This window comes from Balearica regulorum, chromosome 2 (genome assembly GCF_011004875.1).
Source record: "Balearica regulorum gibbericeps isolate bBalReg1 chromosome 2, bBalReg1.pri, whole genome shotgun sequence".
In the NCBI taxonomy this organism is placed as follows: Eukaryota; Metazoa; Chordata; class Aves; order Gruiformes; family Gruidae; genus Balearica; species Balearica regulorum.
The window spans coordinates 50057048-50070926 of NC_046185.1; the positions used below are offsets into that span (position 1 = coordinate 50057048).

General features: G+C 44.3%; 1 protein-coding gene across 9 annotated transcripts in view; it reads left to right on the top strand.

Annotated features, from left to right (window-relative positions):
- The first annotated feature begins 1808 nt into the window (after nt 1-1808).
- The window catches only part of CHST9 (carbohydrate sulfotransferase 9), a 99699-nt gene continuing 87628 nt past the window's right edge, over nt 1809-13879 (top strand). For 5 of the 9 annotated variants that reach the window (XR_012833841.1, XM_075744192.1, XM_075744194.1 and 2 more), the window contains exons 1-3: nt 2234-2872; nt 10195-10254; nt 12322-12530. Coding sequence is in view for 4 of the 9 variants with exons in the window: in XM_075744189.1 (XP_075600304.1) it covers nt 12431-12530 (100 nt within the window). In the remaining 5 variants the exon portion in view is untranslated. Of the gene's footprint in view, nt 2058-2233; nt 2873-4723; nt 4844-10194; nt 10255-12321; nt 12531-13879 lie in introns of those variants that run through there. The other 4 variants (XM_075744190.1, XM_075744187.1, XM_075744188.1 and 1 more) reach the window with 4 other exon arrangements.

Here is a 13879-nt window from a genome sequence, read left to right on the forward strand (position 1 = left end):
ACGTAGTTGATGAGCTTCCTAATCCGGTGTCTAATTTCACCTGCATGTTGAATTTTTAATCTTGTAAAGATTCTTAAATCCACAGCTGGACTATGCCCTCTGCACTGGAAGAACCTGTGGTGGAACAAGTATTATATAAGCTAGATGCATGGGGTTTTTTTATTAAGTTGTAAAACAAGAGTTGGCTTTATCCCAAAGCAATTAATTTATTCCTTTAACTGAATAAAAAAAAAAAAATCAAGGCATCTGATCTTTTCAGTGTTATATATAACTTTAATCAGTTGATGGGTACAGCCAGAGTAGATCAATCTGAAGAAATGTTTGCAGCATGTACTTATTGAGTGAAATTAAATCTACAACACTCAGAAGGTTAATCTGTATATCATTATTAGAAGCTTCAGTGACCTTCATTACAATCTTCTGAGTGTATTACCTCAGGAAACTAAAATTCAGTAGGCATGTTGTTTTTCTCTAAAATCTCACTGGCCATCAGGGACTAATACATTTGTAATTTAAATCTGAGGCTGCATTTTTTTGTTAGGGCATATGGTTATCATAGTATCACATGCCTGCCGGGTATGAAAGCGGAAACGTGCTCAACTCTTGTGAAACAGTAAGCAACTGGCATATTCTGCTGTTAAACCTATTTCTCTCCCTCCTTCCTCCCCCTTTATTTCTACTAGAGAGCCAGACAAGCTACAGGTGTGAGGGATAGTCTTTACTCACCAGAACTTTAAAAGTGAATCCATGGTTGGCTTTAAAGGAAAAGAAGGAAAAATCTTTGCTCCCTGGGTCTTCTCTGAGCTGCTAGCCTCTATAATGAACTGTGACTAAGGAGATTCTTAAATGAGGTAAAGGAGAGAAAATTTATAGCACCACGGTGAGGCCATATGTACTCACACAACTCAAACTAAGCGGGAACAAGATGGCTTAGCGCTTGGATTTGAAATCCATAGGGAACACCCCTGTGCACAGGTCCTGGCTGCCTGTGACTGCTTTAGATTCTGGAGCACTTTTCAATGAACATGTGTTATCCCCAACGTGTAAGCTCTGGTCAGGGTAATTACATTCTGCTTAGTTAAACCCCCCTGGAAATCAGAGCAGCACACAGCTCTCTACTGCCTGCTCTGAGCCACCGTCTTCAGCTGGTTGATGGTGCTCGGCCTCATGCTGAAGCGTTTGTGCCTTGCTGGTTGGAGAAGTGATCCCTGTGCACTGGCTGTAACAGTGTGAGAGATGATTTGAGACCTGTTAGGGTAAAAGATGTAAAAACATGAAGCGTTACATTACTGCTATTCCAAGAAAGGCCTTATGTCGTGAGTGATGGGGCAGTGACAAGGGGGTGTTTCAAAAGTAAGTGCTGGGGTAATTCTAGGGACACAGAACTGCAGTGAAACGCCGGGTAGACGTGATTTGAGCACAGCCCTGGAAAGTGCTTACCCCATTTTAGCAAGAGCTAGAGCAAGGACTTCTTTGAAGAAATGTAAGCAAAGCAATGTGCCAGTTAAGAGAGATAATGTCATTTATCCACATGATTGGTTTATTGTCACAATAAGTTGATAATGTTTGCAAGGCACATTATAGCGCTAATAAGCACTAATTAAATATTTTTCTCTGTCATCCCGTTTCCCAAAGACAACAATAAAGTTTTGATGCTACCTGTTTTAGTAGCTAATTCCAGCTATGACTTGGCTCTACCTGGCAGCTTAGATACATTTATTTGCTAGCACAGGGAGAGGCTACCTCTAGATATGTTATGGCAAACAAAACCTGTTAGCAAAGCGCTTAATCTCAGGGGCGCTCAGAGGCAGGAAAGGAGTGCAGCTCCGCGCAATGACACGGGCTTTGCAGACGCGGCGGCGGCGGGGCAGGCGGGCGAGCAAACGTTGTGTATTTACCTGCCGCCGCGGGGACCCACCCGCCCGGCACCGGGGGAAGGGGGGGGGGTTCCCGTTCAGGGTGGGGGCCCTTCCCCAGCCCGCCCGGCCCCAAAGTTTCGCGGTGAAAGTTTGTGTGTCGCCGCCGCGGCAGAGGCGCTTCCGGGGAGCGGCGGGCAGGTGAGCGGCTGCCGCGGGGCGGGCGCGGCGCGGCGGGGCCCGGCCCCCGCTCGGGGCGGGCGGGTGGGTTTAGCTGCGGGATTTCCTCCCCGGTGCCGACGGCACCGCCCAGCCTTGGGGCGCCGGGAGTTTCACCGGCGGGAGCGGGAGGAGGCAGCGCGGCCGCACCGGTACGTTTATCGCGGACCGCCCCTGCTTCGTTCTCTCCGGCGCGTCGTTGGTGAGGGGCTCCCGCCCCTGGGACCGGCCGCCGAGGGTGGCCTCTGCTCGGAGAGGGGGGCTGCGGCTCGTCCCGGGCGCCCAGGGCTCCGGAGCGTTCCCAGAAGTTGAGGGGAATGCTGAGCACCCCGCTGCGGCACCGTGCGAGGCAGCGCTCCGCAAGACCGACCAACTTTTCTGCTGAGTCCTCACACCCCCCGTACCCCCCCCCCCCCCCCCCATCGTCATGCAACGGGAATCGGGAATTCAGGGCACGTCTCCAAAATAAAAAAATTGGCTAGTATTGCCTGTGCGTTTTCAAGCAGTAGAGTGAATGATTGGGGCAGACTGCAAGTCTACTTGGCATGCGGATAACACTTCGGTTCACTGCAGTCAATAAACAAGATCGTGTAATTTCACCAATTTAAAAAAAGGAAGATCTTGCTTTGACACACTCCTTTTCCTAATCTCCCCTGTCCTAAGAGGGGGAAGAAAGTCCACCTCCAATCCTGCTAGAAGATTGAGAGCCATCAAGTTGCTGTCTCGTGAGCCCGGTTTCTGTTTAACTTGCCCCAAATCCAGGTGACTTCCATGGGACTGCTCAGTGCTCCAGGCAGGTAAGAGCTAAGCATGCCAAACCTGTCTTTGCTGAGCTGCAGTAGGGTCCTCCGATACTGACTGGGAGCTGGTATGAAGAATAATAATGCTTTTTCCTTTTTGAAATGAGATGTCCTGCTGCTGTAGAATGAAACCCTTGGTATTGAATATTCTGGTAAACTGGTAAAGTTCCAAACCCATCTTTTCTGTATGGCTGGAGTGTCTTCTCTGTTCTCTTTAAGCAAGCAAAACTTTTCATGAGGCTGATGTGTTAACCTGCATACTCATGGGTAGGACACATCCGCATTTATCTGTTGTTAACACAAGCATAGCTTTTGTTTGTTACTTTATAAAGCATAATTATTAGAACTGCAGCTTTAAACAAACCTGCAAGTGGCTGAGGGTTGCTCTGTGGATTAAACTAATATTGTCTGAAGTTCAATAGGCTTTATGGTTGAGGAGCAGGACCAGGTAAGCAGTTGTATTTGTGCTGCTTCTCAGAAGCAACGCCGGTGCTATGGACTGCTTTCAGTCACCTGGTACAATTTCTGTGGAAAGATTTAATGGAATTACAAACCAACAGATGCTTGTTTTCTAAAATGAGTGTTGTTTATATCCATTGCTTCATTAAGAGGAGGGTTTTTTTGTTAGAAATATTTTAAAAGGATAATGAGGAACTAGTGCCTTTAATAGATTAAAATGGCCAAATGAAATGCAAACCATATTTTCTTTTCCACATGATTACTTTTGTAAAACATGTGCATTAATAACAAAACATAATTGCTATAACAACATTGTGGTCTGCTATGTAACAAGGGAGAGCGAAGTAGAAAAATGTTAAATATGCACAACTTGGCTGGGTGGGAATTTACTTTGGTGATGTTGATGTTTGGAATTTCCTGATTGCTCTTGAAATTTTAAATTTTTAAGCTCTTTTTTTTAAGGGGCTTTATTGTTTCAGGATTTTCACTGGGTGAGTGAAAGATGCTCATTTTGTTTAAACAGTGCTCTCCTTTGAAAAGAAATCCCTACATATTTCATACAAATATTTCATTATTTTTGTAACAATATTCTCTTAATTTGATTTGCAAGCTTGGTAGGTAGTAATCTTCTGTTATTGCCAGTGATAAAAGTTGTGCAGGCCAGATGTTGTCTTCAGTTACACTTTGATACAACCTTCTTACAAGCAGCCCTTCAGGTGAAGGAGGTGCTGAGGACTGATGTACCAGTGGGCCTGGATGCTGGGTGTTTCCCTCTGGCACTACATACTGAAATACTGTCTGCAATGAGGTGAGAGAGAAACTCATCGCTGCACTGCCCTGTCTGTACTCAGTCTCTGTAGTGAGGCCTGTCACATTGTTAACCATCCCTTCCCCGCCCCCCAGTAGATTCCTAAGGACAGGAAGGGCTGCATTATGGGAATTTTGTCATCTTCTTTTTGTGTGTGTGTGTGTGTGGTTTGGGGTTTTTTTACTTATTTATTATTATTTCTCCAAATTTAGCAGCACCGAGTTTGGTTATCTTGATCTGGTTACAAACTTAATTCAAATTTCTGCAAGGACTTCGACTTCACCCGAACGTAATACTCAGCATAACTTGCTGGAGGGAGAAAATGGCAAGTGTGTGTTTATTCCTAGCAACTACTGCAATAAACCAGAACGAAGAGTAACACTGCTTGATATGAGGAACTGTGCAGGCATTGTTAAGGGCTGGAACTGTGCCTTGTGCTAGTTGTTGTGAAGCTGGAAAGTTGAGATGTGGACAGTGGAAAGGCGATCCTGGAGGATCACCTACACGTGAAGTAGGACACAAGCTAACAGAAGAGAAGTGAGGGAGGAGGGGGGATGTTGAATTGAGAAGATATCCTTGCTTCCTTCTGCTGACAGAGCTGGAAGTAGCCTGGGCCAGTGTCCAGCAGGACATTCCTCGGTGCAAAATTTTCTTGCTGTGATATACCAGTGGAGGCATCAGAAAATGTATTGCTTCTTGGGGTAAGGAGGGAAGGAAAAAACCGTGTGGGGTTGCAGTAGCTTTCTGTGTCCTTTTTCTCATTTTGCTTTCATTAATTCAGTTGTGTCTAAGGAGATGTTGAGTGGGTAGGAATTTGTGGTAATCAGTAATATGAATTCTTTGACCATTATAAAGAGCATCTGTTTCTTTGGGTTTTTTTCATCAGTATTCTGTTGGCTAACCACTCATCTTGATCATCTTTGTTTTCAGGTAGAGGGGAATTAAAAAGAAAGGTTTCTAAATAGTTTGAGGCAATCTAACGTTTTGTTATTATATTTGATTTTGAAACTACGTGATGGTGAGGGTAACAGTGGCAAGGAAATCTTAAGTTAGCAAAACATACTGTGACCAGATGCCATTGGTTTTATCATAGAACCATGGAATGGTGTGAATTGGAAGCAGCCTTAAAGATCATCCAGTTCCACCCCCCCTGCCATGGGCAGGGACACCCTCCACTAGACCAGGTTGCCCAAAGCCCCATCCAACCTGGCCTTGAACACTTCCAGGGAGGGGACGTCCACAACTTCTCTGGGCAACCTGTTCCAGTGCCTCACCATCCTCATAGAGAAAAATTTCTCCCTCATATCTAATCTAAGTCTACACACTTTCAGTTTAAAGCTGTTATCCTTTGTCCTATTGCAACAGGCCTTACTAAAAAGTCCCTCTCCAGCTTTATCGTAGGCTCCCTTTAGATACTGGAAGGCTGTCATAAGGTCTCCCTGGACCCTTCTCTTCTGCAGGCTGAACAGCCCTAGCTCTGCCTGTCTTCATAGGAGAGGTGCTCCAGCCCTCTGATCATCTTCGTGGCCGTCCTCTGGACTTGCTTCAACAGCTCCATGTCCTTATGTTGGGGGCCCCAGAGCTGGGTGCAGTACTCCAGGTAGGGTCTCATGAGAGTGGAGTAGAGGGGCAGAATCACCTCCCTCAACCTGCTGGTCACGCCTCTTTTGATGCAGCCCAGGACACGGTTGGCTTTCTGGGCTGCAAACTCACAGTTCTGGGTCATGTTGAGCTTTTTATCCACCGACACCCCCAAGTCCTTCTCCTCAGGGCTGTTTTCAATCCATTCCTCGCCCAGCCTGTAGTTGTGCTTGGGATTGGGCCAACCCACGTGCAGGACCTTGCACTTGGCCTTGTTGAACTTCATGCGGTTCGCACAGGCCCACCTCTCCAGCCTGTCAAGGTCCCTCTGGATGGCATCCCTTCCCTCCAGCGCACAGCTTGGTATTGTTGGCAAACTTGCTGAGGGTGTACTCGATCCCACTGTCCATGTCACTGACTAAGATGTTAAACAGTGCTGGTCCCAGTACCAACCCCTGAGGAATGTCACTCATCACTGATCTCCACTTGGACGTTGAGCCGTTGACCACAACTCTTTGAGCGTGACCATCCAGCCAATTCCTTATCCACCGAGTGGTCCTGCCATCGAATCCATGTCTCTCCAGTTTAGAGACAAGGATGTCATGTGACACAGTATCAAATGCCTTGCACAAGTCCAGGTAGATGAGGTCAGTTGCCCTTCCCTTGTCCACCGATGCTGTAACCCCATCACAGAAGGCCACCAAATTTGTCAGGCACGATTTGCCCTTAGTGAAGCCGTGTTGGCAGTCACCAATCACCTCTTTATTTTCCATGTGCCTGAGCATAGTTTCCAGGATGATCTGCTCCATGATGTTGCCAGGCATGGAGGTGAGGCTGACCATCCTGTAGTTCCCCGGGTCTTCCTTTTTTATGTTTTTAAAATGGCAGTTATGTTTCTCCTTTTCCAGTCAGTGGGAACTTGACCAAACTGCCACGACTTCTCAAATTTGGTGGAGAGTTGCTTAGCCACTTCATCTGCCAGTTTCCTCGGGACCCGTGGATGCATCTCATCAGGTCCCATGGACTTGTGCCTTGGATGAACATCCTTAGATGTTCTTGAACCTGATCTTCCTCTGCTTCGTTCTCCCAGTCCCTGCCTTTGCCTTCTGTGACTTGGGCAGTGTGGCTAGAGCACTTGTCAGTGAAGACTGAGGGAAAGAAGTAATTGAGTACCTGAGCCTTCTCCATATCCCAGGTAGCCAGGTTTCCCCTTTCCTTCCAGAGTGGGCCCACATTTTCCCTTGTCCTCCTTTTATCACTGACGTACCTATAGAAGCTTTTCTTGTTGCCCTTGGCATCCCTGGCCAGATTTAATTCTATCGGGGCTTGAGCTTTCCTAACCTCTTCCCTGGCTGCTCAGACAATTTCTCTGTATTCCACCCAGGTTACCTGCCCTTGCTTCCACCCTCTGTAGGCTTCCTTTCTGTGTTTTAGTTTGCCCAGGAGCTCCTTGCTCATCCATGCAGGCCTCTGGGTGTTTTTGCCTGACTTTTTCTTTGGTGGGATGCATCGCTGCTGAGCTTGGAGGAGGTGATCCTTGAATACTAACCAGCTGTCTTGGGTCCCTCTTCCCTCCAGAGCTTTGTCCCATGGTGCTCTACCAAGCAGGTCCCTGAAGAGGCCGAAGTCTGTTCTCCTGAAGTCCAGGGCAGTGATCTTGCTGTGCACCCTCCTCACTGCCCCGAGGATCTTGAACTCCACCATTTCGTGGTCACTGTAGCCAAGGCTGCCCTTGAGCTTCACATTCCCCACCCATCACTCCTTCTTGGTGAGAACAAGATCCAGCACGGCACCTCTCCTCGTTGGCTCCTCTATGACTTGGAGGAGGAAGTTATCATCAAAGCATTCCAGGAACCTCCTGGATTGCTTGTGCCCTGCTGTGTTGTCCCTCCAACAGGTATTGGGGTGGTTGAGGTCCCCTGTGAGGATCAGGGCTTGTGAATGTGAAGGTGCTCCTATCTGTCTATAGAGGGCCTCACCTGCTTGGTCTTCCTGGCTGGGTGGCCTGTAGCAGACCCCTGCTATGATGTCCCCTGTCCCTGCCCTCCCTTTAATCCTGACCTATAAGCTCTCAGTCAGCTCCTCACCCATCCCCAGGCAGAGCTCCATGTGCTCCAGCGGGTCATTGATGTAGAGGGTGACACCCTCTCCTCATTTTGTGTTGTCTGGAATAGGAAGAAGCCAGGAACGGTACCCGAGTGCTGGAGGTGCCTCTACTCAGCTGCAAGTGTATTTGCTTGCCAGTAAGAGAAAAGTGGATGATGTACTGAAATGAGGAATCACGTCAAAAGCAGGAGATGCAATCTTCCCCATTTTTGGGTGGCTCTGCTATTTCAATTGCTTATGTTGGCCCTGTATAGGAGTGTGCCTCTTTGAACTGGACCTAAAACCCACTGGGAAAAATTCAAGGATTTTACATTAGTGGAATGTAGATTCCTGAAACTCTTAAATTTGACAATGGAATTAAACGATTTGGCCTCAGAAGCAAATTATTATAAACTTGTGAAATTTCTAAGTTTTTGCCACAAGGAGCACTGTGTTGTCATCTAAGGCATGTAGTGGTTTTGTCTGCCAGATTAACTGTTTCTCCATGATGGATAAGTACAATATGTCCTAATTTCTCTCCAGTACTCAAAAGAACTTGAAATTTTGGGGTGTGTAGGTCACTATGACACTTTCTGTGAAGACTTGAGTTGAAACAGTTGGGACATTGGGGTCCCTAATTCCAAAAGAGATGAGGGTGAGGGTGAGTTTGGGCTAAAGAATGAATTAAGTTCATTCTTTCTTTAAGTTCTTTCTCAGGTGAGAGAGACACAGCGGTTTCTTAGGCTGCATTAGGTTCCCCATAGCAAGCATCCTATCCAGCATGATGGTCAGTGCAGCCATGTTGCTCAGGACCTGGGGCAAAGAAAGATTTATGGCTTAACTAGGGATGCTGAACCTCTGTCTGGATACAGCTAATCTCTTTTGAAAACACTTAGGTTGAAAGTAATTGCTTGTTGGCTCTTCCTTCACAGCCACAAGAGAGCATTCATCTTGATTAAAGAATATTTGCAGGTATTTCCTCTTTGCCAGGACACTAGAGACTGTTATCCAGGACCATTGCTTTTTAATACTAAAGGAGCAAATTTGTCAGTGTTGTGTGGCCATTTTTCAAGTTCTACTAGAGGACTCATAGACACAGACTTTTTTTAATGCCGCTATCATTTTTTCATATGTGGGTTACAAATCACTATGTTAAATAAATTAAACTACTTACTCAAGCTGAAAAGCCTTTAAAAATCTTATAAGGTAGCAGAATAGCTTCACATTTTGAATGGGTTTGATGCATTTAGAGTCTAGCCTGTGCTAAAATAGGTAGTCTTAATTAAAACTAATGTTACATTTGTTTAAAACTAATTTTAAAACACCCAACACATAAACAAAGAATACAGTTTCATATAAATTAAATAAATTAATCTAATTTCAAGCAGCATAAAAACTCTTGATACAAAGATAATTGTAATGACTGTGATGGTGGAGTATATTTGCTTTATGGTGTGTTTGGTAGTTTTAAAAAAATAAAAGCACCTTGAACTGCTGTTTCCTTTTAGGAACTTCTATCCACTCAAACCTGAAGCTACCCTAGTAGAAAAACATCTGTTTTCTTATTCACAGATCAAATTGCTTGGAAGTCCTCCTGATTTTACTGTGCATCTGAAAGGTGATGATGCCAGGCTTGTAGATGGTGCTGCATGCAACCGTGATGATGTTTGGGCAAGGTCAACTGTGTGTCCTATGCCATCATGTGTCATGGATGCATGCAATGGCTGGTATTGCTAAAGGAAAAAACATCGGCACTATTCCTTGGGTAAAGCCTTTGCAGGCTGTAATTTGATTAAACCAATGTTTCCTGACTTCCTTTGGCAGTAAGGTCCCCATTCCTTCTTTCTGGAGCAGTTTTTAGCTGTATGAGCTTTCTGAGGGTTACTGTGCAGGTGAGTAAGCCTTCACGGTGGTGGTAAGAGCTGGGCAGTCAGGGATGATGAGAGCAAGTGGTTGGAGAGAGCAGCAGTACCAGCCTACACGTGTCAGAAATGCTCATGGAGATGTGGTGTGAGATACTTTGCTTTCAGTATCATCCTTGTGGCCTGAGAAAGCTTTTCTTGCCCACTCAAGGACACTGGTTTTCAGAAAGGAGAGCTGAAAATGCCAGAGTTTTGTGTAGTCAAAGATGGAAACAAGTGACAAAACCACAAAAGCGGGCTTATTTATTTGGAAGCATGCCACTGTTCATTGTGTGTGTCTGGATTGCTTGCTTTTTTATTGTAAGAGAGGAAGTTATGAATCCCAAACCACTTTTCCAAAAGAAACTGATTTCCCGCTTTCTAGTACCTGCAATTTAATTAATTTCTTTCAAAGATACTTACTCAGACCTTCATGTCTTATTTATTTGGCTTTTTTTTTCTTTTTTTTTTTTTTTCTAATCCAGATGCTGTCAATGTCCTGTTACATGAACAGCACAGCTTTTGTCTGGGGGAAAACAGAAAAGGTTTGTATTCGTTCGTCTTTTGACTAATGGTTCTTGAAGTGTTGCTTATGCTGTCTATCTCTTAAGCTTCTGTCTCTTCAGCAGGCTGATTTCTGAAGGCATGCAAACAGTGCATTTGCTGCAGGATTGAAGTTAGGTGCAAAGACCTAAGAAAACCTTTTAGTGTAGATAAGGAAGACTGCAAGTCTGAGAATGCTGAGGGCACTGTAGGAAAAGGCACAAGTGATAACAGCTAATGAAGAGCTGGCTGATAGGAGGCTCCACTACCCAACACCCTTGCAAAAGGCATTTCACAGAGAATTCCCCAAGCATTTTCTTTGGTCTTGCCCAATCTTCACTGCTTCCTTCCAGTCCTGTGCATCATCACAATAGCTGCAAACAGGTACATGTATATAATGTGTAGGAAATTCCGTATCTGCAGAATCAAGGCAGAAGGAACTAGATGGAATAAAGCACCTACTCACCTTCCTTCCGCGTTCCAGGTTTGAACCAGATACTTTATGACCCATACAAAAAAGACTTCAGACAGAACATTTACATTCTGTTAATGTCTAGCTATCAGTCTTCTACAGAACAATTACATATAAAATGATTAATATTTAAACTCTGTTTTACATTTTCTGCAGGCAAGTTTGTGCTGCAGAGAAGTGCATATATTTTTAACAGCACAGAATTGGAAAACAAGTCCGTAGAGTTCTGAACAGTTTTGTTGTTCTTGAAATCTCCTGTCTGTTTCTAATGTAGTTACTTTGTTCATTCAACAGCTATTTTTTAATGGGAGTTCCTGCTAAGCCTTATGTGTATATGTGTTTTTAGAAACTCAGCAATTATAGATGTAACGGTGCTGAGTTGTTTAAAAATACAAACTTGTGGAACACTCACTACTTGTACATTTCAGAGTAACTGTTAAATGCCCACATTTTCTGTTTATTTGGATGCACAGGTACTTTAGCTATGTTCTTTTAACAGATTTCTCTTTCAAATATTTTTCAGTAGGTTGTCTTCCTTTAAAAGCTTGAGTTTTAATTTGCATTCTTTGCAGTAGTTTACCAAACAATTCTATCAGATACACACTTACAAGAGTGTCCAATGTGTTGAATTTTAACACTCTTTCTTTGGCTGTGCAGGCCAGTTTCAACAGCTGCTCTTCAGCTTCTAGTAACGCACTTTCAAAGTGAACACATTCTGATTCAGGTTAAGGAGTTGCTTTTTTATTATCCACAGCGTCTTCTACGTTCTGTTGTTGATAAACTGAATTTTATGGCCCCTTTGCGGCAGGTGCAGGGTATCAGGTAAATTACTTCCTCTTTCTGGGTTCTCTGCTGTGCAAGAAAGTAATCTTTTTGGTAAGGTTTTACATTTGATCTCATTTCCATTGAACTTAGTGACAAGAATTGAGTTCTTGACAAGTCCTTCCCATGTTGCAAAATAGCAGAGTAAAAAGTTGATCCGTTAATTCCCTTTCTGCTGTGTTACTGATATTGTCTTATGATGACCTTCATTAACCCTGCAAAACTGTACTTGGATTCATGTTTGAGGGTAAACATCAGAACATGACTCCTCAAAGCATGGGCTGAACCGAGGCACTGCGAGCAGAGTCGTCATGTTGGGAAGGTGACTGCAGGCATCCTTCCTCGGACACACACAGGGTTGTGTGGGCCAGAAGCACAGGCGCTGGGTTGCCCATCGCAGGGGGCTGGTAGCACTGGGGAACAATCTGGCCACCTGGGCAGACCTCCAGCTGCTGCTGTAGCTTCTCAGCTGTGATGGTTGGTGGGCAGTGGTATACTGGTGTGACATCTGGGCATCTCGTCTGGGGTGTCACCTCCCTCCGTTGTGAAGTCTGGCAGTGTGGAGGTGGAATGGTCTCTGCAGCCACGTTGAGAAACACTTCAGCTTGGAACTCATCCAGGGGTAGAAAGATTGTCGAGATCATGAACATGAATCTAAGCATTGAAGTTAACAGCTTGTAAGAGGTCCAGCTTGTATATGGTATGCTGTTTACACAGTCTCTGGTGAACAATAAAAATGTAACATGAGAACTAGCTCCATCTCTTGTTATTCCAGGTCAGTGTCTCAGGGAAGGTTACTGAAGAACATGCAGGCACGCTGAAAACTTCAGGAAAGTGAGCCATGTGTCCTTCTGAAAACTGAAAAGTAGCCCTCTGATAGGGTCATGAACCTAAGACAAGTCTTTGTGTCTGTACTGATGTTTGGAGTAGCTGGTCTACTCCTCTTCATGTATCTACAAGCTTGGATTGAAGAACAACATACAGGTACAGTAGGTTTTCTTTCTTCTTTTTTTTAATGTAAGTGCATCCATTACTTCAAAGATGATTGTCAAGTCTGCTGAATACATGTGGACAGTTGGGGGGAGTCCCTCCATTTGGCAGCAGAGTGGCATTAAAACCAGACTTGTTTTAATTGCTACACTTCATATAAGCATTAAGAAATTTCTTGAGTCACATGAAAAGATGCCCCCAGCTACTTAATCATATTGTATCAGCTTCATTTGCAAAAGCAAGTGTTGCAAAAGCATATTGTGCATGCATGAAGCCAAGCAAGTCCAGTTTAGAAATAATTCTGTATGCTGATTTTTTTTCTGTGGGTTTTGTACATTATATTTTGTGTGGCAAAGCAATTTTTGGAGAATTACTACTATGTTGTGTAGACAAAAGTGAGTGTCTAAGGAACAATGCTCATGTGGAATCATCTTATCTTGGGGTTTTTTTTTTGTTTGAGACAGAGTTAGATGCTAGATTTACAAGCCTTTTTTAGATATAACAGCAGAGTCATATTACAACTTTGGGTAAATCTGTATTAGCATTGGCTCAGGGTTACACTTTCGAGTTGAATTTCTGTTGTTCCCAATTCACCATATTTCAATTTGCACCACAGGGTGATCTAGGTGAAACTAAACTTTTTGGATGAAACTAAAACAGACTATTCACCTCAACCTCTAGTGGAGGCTCAGTTCACAGGACCAGACTAAAATTAGTCTGTAAACCCCTCCTGAAAACTGTATGGGGTGGATGTCAGTAAGGTCATTAACATCCACTATTTTGCACTGCAGATCCACTTCTGTTGTGGCATGTAACTTGGTGTAATATCCCTGATTTTATACTTGTTTTGGTTTGGGGGTTGTGTGTGGGGGGTGGTGTTGTTTGGTTTTTAGGGTTTTTTTCCCAATTAACAATAGGAATGTTCCCAACTTGTTAAGAAGTCTTGACTTTTATGTCCTCTTGTCTCTCTTGCTCAGCTCCCATTTCCTCTGTAAAACTCTTACTTTATAGTATGCTGATACCATTGAGAAGAAATACATCTGCAAAACCACATTAGTCTTCTGCCTTTATTGATCGGTGCTTTTATTCCGTATGAGCTGCTAGGCTCCGGTGTGTTTTAGAGAGCAGTGGTGAGAGGGGAATCTAGTACATCATTCCTGCAATTGTTTGACAATGACCTTGAGGTTTTGTTCAACTAAATGCAATGATCACAACATTAATTTCGGCTTGTTAATGTTTGTGGGCTGGTCCAATGTATTTACAAGCTCGAATTAACAAAACTGTTACAAGAGGTAGTACAGGCTCCCTTTGGAAAGGCTCCCTTGTAATCGGCTGTTGACACA